Genomic DNA, 9113 nt, shown 5'->3' on the forward strand with positions numbered 1-9113 from the left:
TTATTATCATCATTGGAAATTATTCACTCTTTTCCCTCCTTGTCAGTTTTAGAAAATTAATCCCAAATATAAAGAGAATATTTACAATTGTTTCCCTTTTTAAATTGTAAATCCAACAATATTTGAAAAAATCTCATTGAAAAATGCATTTAAAAGAGAAAATAGGACGACATTTACTACTATTATTAATAAAACATTTTTAAAAAAAGACATAGATGTGTTCATAAAAGCCCCAAAATAAAACAGGATTTTGGACAGTTTTCAGTTCATCTACTAATCAATTAGTCAATACATCACATTAGATCCAAATCTATTTTTGAGCGAATGAATGGATTCTAGTGCTGTAAAAGGAATGAAATATTTCAAGTTTGGCCAACAAAGGAAAAGCAAAAGTCCAATACTAGTTTTGAAAAAGGCGTGTGTGGAAGTGTACCCACCGTCTGCACCACAGCATATTTAACCTTCCCGTGTACATCTTCTTCTACCCAAGGATCCTTCACGATGACAGCTCCTCGCTGCTTGGCCATCTGACAAAGCAAAGCGTGCCATATTCATCACTTTAAGATTTTCTGCACTCCCCTGGGCGCCCTCCAGTGATACAAAAAAACAACAATAAAAAAAAACGCCCACTGCCTGTTGTTGGCTTGGCTCCAGCACCCCTGTGAACCTTGTGAGGGTAAGTGCTTTATTGATTATACATGATTGTATTTTTGTTTCATGATCGATGCATTTTTTTTAAATTAATACAATATTAATCAAGATTACAGGATATAAATTAAAATGTACCTGTTACAATCTCAAGTAACAACAACAAAAAATAAAAATTCCTATAGTATTTGGTCTTTGGCCAAAATGGATTGAAAGTCTTGGTTGTCAATGGCAGCCAATGAGTTAAATAAGTGCCTTGTAACAGTTAAAAAAATCATGATTATTTATTTTTAATTATTTTGAAGTTTGTCCTTTCCACCGGATATTCCATTAAAAGTAGATTTACTGTTGCTAAACTGTGTGTTGTTAGAATTGTAGTACTAATATATTATTTTTTAAATATTTTTTGCACAAACTTCTGCTTTGACCTTGACTTAGGTAACACGTTAAATGAAGTCAAAGTTCTCGGGTTAACCCCATTTTATGATGAATTCGCATGGCAAAAATACTTCATTTAAAATGAGACATGCGGGATCTTGTCACTTTGAAACACTGAAAAAAAATAGTTATGAACATTTGTTCTACAATATTAAAGTGAGGTTTTGTGCCTTTTAAAAGAGGCATCCTTATGGTTACTGACCTCACTGGACTAGACACAATATTTACATGAAGTCAAAGTAAACATGGTAATTCTGTATCTACATCCCAGCATGAACTCTTGTGCAATTTGAGCGTTTCAAAGCGTATATCCTGGATTTAAAAAAATGGATAATAACCCTCAAATCCAAGCAAAACTTACTTGTCTCACATTTCTGTCAATGAAAGATGAAGAAATTCAGAAATTTGAGAATATTTACCACTCGCCTCTTTTTCTTAACAAATACAAAATGTATTTAAATACATCATAAAATAAAAGAGGACTATTGTTTTTTCTTTCATTACATTTGAAAATATTTTTTTAATTAAATTTAAAAGAAAATGAACAAATAAGAACACACTTTAGGTGTTTCCAACCTACGTAGACTGTCGTTACTCCTAAAGTTGTATAACGGGAACGTTTAAAAAAAATGGGGGGAAATAATTTTATTGACTTTTATTTACTAGTTAATCAAGGCATCATACATGTTTGAAGTTTTACCTTAATTAAAAAGTCGCAGTCCTCCACTTGGAACGCAATGTCTTTGGCTCCATCGCCATGCTTCATCAAGTGCTCTCCTATTTCTGACAGGACATAATACCATCATATTTTGGATGCATTCATATTATTTTTACATTATCACCAAAGTTCTTACTTTTATTTCCAGGATTGAGTGCAGATTCAAATGCAAATATGATCTGTTTTGGGGTACAGTGTATAATTAAATGCTGGACATATACATAGTACACTTTATGAATAGTATTCAAAGAGTGACTTTTGTGGTAGCTTAAAATGAACAATATGATGGCGATAGACGTCCAATAGGATTGGACGACTATGGCCGTCCACCACCGCACCTTGTCTTGTTTGACGACATGCGAGACAAGTTCTCGGCTGCCGGTCTCCAAGCCCTTGTAAGCTAAAGGTTCGAAGCCCATCTTGTCACAGTAAAAGGATGCCGCCTGTGTACGTGAACAAATATCTTTACAAAGGTCGCACTGGTCAACTCACTGTATGTGTTATTATTTCAAAATGATTTATACCCTGGTCTTGTTTTGGATTAGTTAGTTTTTTTTCTTAGCTAGATTTTTGCCTATTTGATTTTTTTTTTAAGAATATATAGGGTCTAGGTCAAAGGTGAGTACTGTAGCGGCAAGGTTGCTTGCACAATGAGGTTTAGAGAATGATTTATCCCCAAATAAGCAGATTTCTTATTTGAAAAGTGCTCTCACTTCATATTAACCAGTACCCATCCGGAAGGGATTCAAAAAGATGATCTACAACATTCTCAATATACTATAATATGCACTTTTAACATTGGATATGAAGGAATAACCATTTGGGACATGGCATTATCTCGATAAGTGTTACGATATTATTTTTCATGCCTCCATGTGACATTTCCTATTAATATATCTATAGTAATTGACTTATTTTTACAGTTTCAGACAAAAAGAAAAAGTATTTTCTTTTTTTTTTTTTGCATTTGGATACTGACCTGTTTGGCATTGCCGACCCAGAAGGTGATATGATGAAACCGGACAAATTTTCCCCTCTCATGCTTAAAAAAATAATAATAACAGCATAAATGTATTTTTTCCTCTAGCATGTATTACCAATAGCTGCAGTTTACATCTGCCATTTAATTAAGTGTGAATGATTTACACTGGAAGAAAAACTTTATCCCTTCAAACATCACATGGCTCTGCTGCTTACCTTTTCCCCTTTATCGGTGTAGCTCGTCTAAAAATGAAATGCAAAATGTGATTAGGAAATCATTACAGTCTGCAGATGGTTTAGTTTAGGTAACCATAAAGAGATTTATAATATGAGCCAACAGTGATAGTCTCACCATGGTGCAATTGAAGCCTCAGTGACATCTAGAAACATCATCGAGGTTCTGCTGCTATTATGTACTGCAACGATGGCCAACTGTGATTGGTCATTGGGGATCTACACCCACCTGTCCACTGTCCACCTCCTCTTGCTGTCACTGGGTTTTTCATCAACAAACAGTTCAAACACTGCGTCACAAATCTGACATTAACTGCACAGATGCAAATACTACTATAGGTACCGATACCGCACTGAAATCATGCCGCTGGTATCAGGGAGTACTAAGAAATAACGTGTCAATGCTGTGGAATATGTATTTTCTCAAATCTAGTTCCCAATGGCTGGTAAACCCTACCCAAGATGGCCGCTATGGACTGTCTTTGTTTGGGTAAGTGGTGATCATTTAAAATTGGTCACTTTTCAATCAGACATATATACACAAAACTATTCAAAATGCAGGCAACCTTACTATTAATTAGATGGTAAGTTGATTATATTTACAGTTTAGCCTACCATGCATGTTTTTAGGATGTGGGAGGAAAGTAGAGTACCCAGAGAAAACCCACGCAGACATGGGGAGAACTAGCCGACGTGGAAGCCAACAGTTTTGAAAGCGAAAAATATATTGATTGCGAAAAAAAATACTTTGAAACTGAAGAATTAAGATCCGAACGGGGAAAAGGGTTCTTTTTTATGACTTTATGATTTTTAATCAATCAATAGCAAATCTTGTACTTTCCGTTTCCAAATGTTTTTCATCCAATACTTGTCACCCTGATTTAGCTACCTACTTTAAACAAATAATATATAGTATGTATATAAAAAAGCTAAAAAAAAATAAAGTTTTGAAATCTTATTTTGAAGACTCCTCCTTGCGGAAGTCAACCGGAAGTTCCGGTCCCGCCTTTGGTAGCTAAATCAAGTTATCATTTTTTCACTCTCTGGCTTCCAGAATGGCCACTTTTTTTGGTGAAGTTTTGTCCGTTTATTCCCGGGCTGTGGAGGAGGAAGACGACGAAGAGGAGATCGATGAGAACGAAGAAGACGCCCAAATCCGAAAAGAACTCGAGGAAAAGAGGTAAGCATGACTTGCTAACTTAACGGGCGAACGGAGGGATCATCAACGCACACTATGATTAAGCAGAAAACATTGCGACAATTACACAAGTGCACACATATATAACTATTTTTTTCACGAATAGTTACCGCATTAACATTCATTCACATTTCCTAATAATCGTTAATGTACGTACACTTCTACTCTCTACAGAAACATGTATTTTTATTTTAAATTCATAATTCACTTCAATGTTAAGCCATTACTATCAATCCATTTCAAGTTGGAGGGTTGGCAACTCGCTGACCCAACTTCAAATGGCAAATTAAAAAAATATATATATATAAATATAAATTCACACCAGATGATTATTAGACACGACTACATGTCTATCATTAAAAATAAGTCTGTTTACAATTGTGCTGGCCTTTGTTACATTTTATTCCTTTTTTTTTTACCCTCGTCAAACTAAATCAGTTCCTTTCATCAGGGTGGTACAACTCCATTGGGGTCCCGAGGTATGTGAGGCGCTCCAATCCGGAGACAAGCTGCCTTGCTCTAACTTCATCCTCGCAGTGGGACACAACGCATCCAGTAGGCCTCCCCGTAAACATCAAAAACTCTTGCACAAAAAAAAATTGAACAATAACCTTTCACCTCCGCCAGGGTTTCTTTCGGTGTACGTTCTCGCCTCGGAAAAATGGGAAATGGTCGGGAGCGCGTCCGTGTGGAATGAGAGGAGCCAGGCGAAAAGCGGGCAGCAGTCGGGGTGCGTCTTCTTCCGACGCAGGGACGACCCGTCTGTGAGTTTAAAACAAGCAGAACCTGTGTCCCTCAGTGGCAAAAATTATATCATGTGATTTCTTCTCTAGGTTATGATCTGCCAGTCGACGTGCCATGTCGCAGAAGATCAGCAATTCCAGTGGGCAGAAAAGGTAATCTCTACAGAACTGCCTATGGCTGCCCTGTATGTGCAATTCTTTTGGTAAGCTCTGTAAAAACTGACAACTGCATTGAAACCCATTTAATGGTGCTCTAAGGATTCAGGTTGGCTTCACCGAAAGAAAAAGATAAAAAGTTAATAATAATAAATCCAACTTTTTTTTGCATCTGATTTTCCGTAAGGTCTTGGACAGCTTGCAGCACAGAGGCCTGAACATCACAGTTCTGTCAGACTGCTCATTGGCTGACTACAAGAGCGCCGACTACTTGTACGGCAGCTCAACGCCATTCCTACGCTCGCTTCACAGCAGCGTCTTTAGCGGTCCGCCAGTATGCCCGGCCCTGGAGCAGCCCAACATACTCACTGGACTTCCAGCTGCAGGTATTATCATCAGCCTGGTATATTTTAACTGTATGTCTGCCATTGACGGGCATCAACTTTTGGGTACGTTTTATTAATTCTTTTATCAGTGTTGAACCACTGCCAAGTCCACCGCATTTCCGCTGTCGTCTACCAGTGCTTCAGTGATGTCATTGGCGGCGACTCGGTTACCATGGAGACCTATAAACCAGCGCTCGCCAAGCTTGGAAAGTCCATAACTGTGAGTTGCTAATAAACATGCACAAAATTTGTTTAGGGACCATTTTTGTATGCTTTTAATTTTCTCGTCATGTGACTTTCTCCACCCAGTTGGATCCATGTCCAAGCTCAGACACACTCCGGAAGATTGTCCGAACCAGAGACCCTCAGAGTAATCTATACATCTGAAATTTGTATGTGCTTGATATATTGTCCTATTTTATAAATAATACCAAACGTGGCTAAAATATGTATATGTCACGTCATTGTTTTTAATAAAGGGGCGTGTCAAAATGTAGGAATTTCTTATTTTTCTTCCTTTTAATGTAGAGCAGTGTTACAAGCGAAACATGAGTTTGGAGCTCTGTAGGGGGCAGTAGTGAGCCACATTGGCCTTTGGACAAACGAAACAGGACGAGCAAGCGATACTCAAACTTCTTTGACGCGAACTTAGCCCAAATGTTTTCGTCTGTGACCAACAGAAATACTCGTTTAACTTTAAAACTGATTTCCACAACTCTAAACCATTGTTTTCCACAACTCTAAACGATTGGTTTCCACATCCCTAAACCAGTTTTCTAGAAAGAAAACTCGCGTGATCGTTGAGCGAGCGTTAGTGACCTGTTAGCAAACATGCTAGCTAACCGAGCCATGACGGCGAAAAAGACTAAGGGGAAAGTTCCTATCAAGCGAGGGAAAGTTCACCTTTCCAATAAGGTCTTAGGGGCGAGGAATCAGGCCGTCGTTGCCTCGGAAGCATGGGTGGAAGACGGCCAAGAATTCGAGGAGCATCCGTGTGTGAGTATTAGCTTGCCTGTTGTCAAGTACAGCCGTTCATAACAACACGATGTGGTCTGAATTAAGGGATGTATTTATTATCAAATTCATTTTTCGCCTCCCAGGAGTTAGCTTCTTACACTGATGACCTGCAGGCAGCGATTCAAAGGGAGAATGAAGAAAAACTGCGAAGATTTCAATTACAAGTTCGCCATCGAGTGGCTGCAATCAACAAGAGACGACTTCAGGAATCCCGTTCAGTGGTAAAGTTCGATTTCTGTCACTGTTAATCACTCATTTGCAACCGTTGACAGCTAAATGTGATGTTGATACCCTTACAGCACTAACAGATTTTTTTTGAACATTTTGTGCAGTCCAGTGTTGGCAGGAGAATTCCGGAAAACTATTACTATATGCCAGAGAAGACAAATGTGAATGAGGTACAGCAAGATCGTATTCTGTGGGAACTTAAATTTCTACATCATAGGCCTGGGGAATATGACCTATAAATGGAATCTCATTTTTGTTCTCCCCCTACTTTTTAGGGAAACAATTAGAACAAAAGCTAGAAAATAGACACTTATTGAATTTATATTTGACACATTTTTCGCAGTGGAGCAACAGCACCAGGCAGGTCCGACTCAGATTAGCGGCGTATAAAAACAGCCAGTCTGCCGATGAGACGTCTGAGCCTTCCGCGGGCAACTGGGAGATCTCGCTCACCAAACATGTGAGTGTTGCGTGTCCCTGCTGTGCTCCCAAACTTCCTTTTAAAATGATCATGTGAGGTATAAAATGTCCCTTGTCTTTTACAGATGGCTGAATATGACGTCCCGCGAGAAGTCAATGGGGGAGACGATTTGGACCAAAGCAAACAACTCTCGGTGAGGACACCCGGATCTCATACTAGAACCCCACAGTGTTTGAGTGTTTGCAGCCATGTTAAAACCTGATTGCATTAAGATTAACGTCATTAATGGCATGATGACAAATTATAGTCTAGGTGATTCATTTACTTCTGCTTATTTGGAGACTTATGACAGCATTAAATTTAACTCTTGAACTTTATGTTTTCTTTAAATAACTCCGTTCCAGTCAGGCAAAGCGACAGTAGTTTACTGTTTAAGACCATTTCTTTTACTTAATCAACTTTTTATTTTTTAACTATGCACTTTTTTATTTACATGCTTGATGAACTACCTTGAAAGGACATTGCATTTTATAAGCCAAGTCTTGATGTCCTTAAAAAATCTTGTATGAGAATTGGGCGGGCATTAATAGAAAGAATTAAAAATGAAAATTTGAATTTGCATTCAATTTTACAGTTTACTCATTGAAATCCAAAGGATTACTGAAAAGCCAAGCAACACTGAAAATCTGCTTTACGGTGAAGGATTCAGATTGAAATTTTTGAAATGTGTGCGCAGGAGGAAAGCGACGCGTTGATGTCCGATCCAAGAATCGTGAAAGTAATTGGACTTATGCAGGATGGCGAGGAGTTGAAGAAACAGGTATCAATAACCTATTGCGAGTTATCTTGTGGAAGAAATCCTATTAAAATAACCACTCCTCCTTTTTACAGCGCCAGTCTCAGGTGCTGATGCGCCGCCGCCACTTTATGAGCGCCGATCGGCAGCGCGTGAAAGACAACAAGCAGGAGATGACGCACTTGAAAAAGTCGGCCAGGTGACGATGGACCGCACGGCGACGCGGTCCAATTGCGTGGCTCTAAAACTGATGGTGTGTGACCCTTGACCCCAAAGGATTAAAGCAGACAAAGAAAAAGCTCGCCTCGTGGAAGAGCGCATGCTGGAGGGCGAGCAACGGAGCTCGAGGGTCCACCAGCTTCTGGATGATCGAGAGATGCTCGTCCTGGAGCGCCTCAAGCTGGAGGAGGAGAAAAAAGCGGCCCTGCTGGAGAAGAAGGCGCGGGAAAATGAAAAAGGGCTGATGGCAACCAGGTAATCCGCCCTTTTATGGGACACTTGTTGGCGGTGTAAAAATCTGGTCCCTTTCCAACAGGTACATCGATGCTCTGAGATCCCAAGTGAAGGACCGCTTGGGCAACAGGAAGTTGGACCTTCCGCCGCTGTGCTATTGCGCCGCCTCCTTCTGGGATTCGCACCCTGACACGTGCGCCAACAACTGCGTCTTTCACAACAATCCCAAAGGTACAACCGACCCTGGTATAGAAGAGCAAGCAATGCTAACGGTGAGTGTTCTTCTCATGCAGCGTACGCGCAGGCACTACAAGCAGCCGTCTTGAGCTTGGATTTGAAGTAAAGGATGCTAAAGACTGGCTGACCAATAATCACAGGCAGATCCAATTGACTCCAAGGCCATTCGTCCAATCATGGGGCATCAGATTATCATCATGCTGTAAATTTCAATGGATTTGGCACTAGTCAACATCCAATTCATTTGAAGTGGAATGTGTAGCACAGTTGACAGTTTTTAAAAATAAAAAAAATCTGAGCTCAAGAACCAGGACTGTTTGTTTTATTCTAAATAGGGCTAATAATTTGGTGATTTTTTAAAAAAGCTTCCACGTGTAGGCCACAATATTAATTTATTGTGGTTTACGTGACCCAGAATGTCTTCATGCACGGCTTCATTTTTAAACATGTTCTTTCCTC

The 9113-nt window shown here is 39.4% G+C and overlaps 3 protein-coding genes across 5 annotated transcripts in view; 2 read left to right on the top strand and 1 right to left on the bottom strand.

Annotated features, from left to right (window-relative positions):
- hpda (4-hydroxyphenylpyruvate dioxygenase a) overlaps positions 1-3206 on the bottom strand; it is a 6549-nt gene extending 3343 nt beyond the window's left edge. Inside the window, exons 1-7 of the mRNA XM_077592600.1 lie at positions 3138-3206; positions 3002-3028; positions 2784-2846; positions 2143-2247; positions 1941-1983; positions 1787-1869; positions 438-527 (exon numbers count right to left, since the gene is read on the bottom strand). Of these exons, the coding sequence (XP_077448726.1) occupies positions 438-527; positions 1787-1869; positions 1941-1983; positions 2143-2247; positions 2784-2846; positions 3002-3028; positions 3138-3140 (414 nt within the window). The 5' untranslated portion in view covers positions 3141-3206. The remainder of the gene's footprint in view (positions 1-437; positions 528-1786; positions 1870-1940; positions 1984-2142; positions 2248-2783; positions 2847-3001; positions 3029-3137) is intronic.
- Positions 3207-3346: 140 nt separating this feature from the next.
- psmg1 (proteasome (prosome, macropain) assembly chaperone 1) lies at positions 3347-5998 on the top strand. 3 transcript variants are annotated; one of them, XM_077592603.1, is made up of 8 exons: positions 3347-3509; positions 4074-4199; positions 4656-4772; positions 4845-4981; positions 5051-5113; positions 5304-5502; positions 5592-5722; positions 5812-5998. In XM_077592603.1, the coding sequence occupies exons 1-8, from the start codon at positions 3482-3484 to the stop codon at positions 5887-5889; spliced, it is 879 nt and encodes a 292-aa protein (XP_077448729.1). In that variant the 5' UTR covers positions 3347-3481; the 3' UTR covers positions 5890-5998. The 3 variants fall into 3 exon arrangements, with proteins under 3 accessions (XP_077448729.1, XP_077448730.1, XP_077448731.1); XM_077592604.1 differs by having other exon boundaries at positions 3491-3509; positions 4669-4772; XM_077592605.1 differs by lacking the exon at positions 3347-3509 and having other exon boundaries at positions 3988-4199.
- A 51-nt stretch (positions 5999-6049) lies between these two features.
- Positions 6050-8961, top strand: ccdc15 (coiled-coil domain containing 15). The gene is made up of 10 exons (XM_077592795.1): positions 6050-6498; positions 6603-6740; positions 6852-6917; positions 7091-7207; positions 7293-7361; positions 7905-7988; positions 8060-8163; positions 8241-8438; positions 8500-8648; positions 8711-8961. Exons 1-10 carry the CDS (start codon positions 6334-6336, stop codon positions 8758-8760), a joined length of 1140 nt encoding a protein of 379 aa, XP_077448921.1. The 5' UTR covers positions 6050-6333; the 3' UTR covers positions 8761-8961.
- Positions 8962-9113: the final 152 nt, after the last annotated feature.

Source organism: Stigmatopora argus, chromosome 22 (assembly GCF_051989625.1).
Source record: "Stigmatopora argus isolate UIUO_Sarg chromosome 22, RoL_Sarg_1.0, whole genome shotgun sequence".
NCBI classification, from domain to species: domain Eukaryota; kingdom Metazoa; phylum Chordata; class Actinopteri; order Syngnathiformes; family Syngnathidae; genus Stigmatopora; species Stigmatopora argus.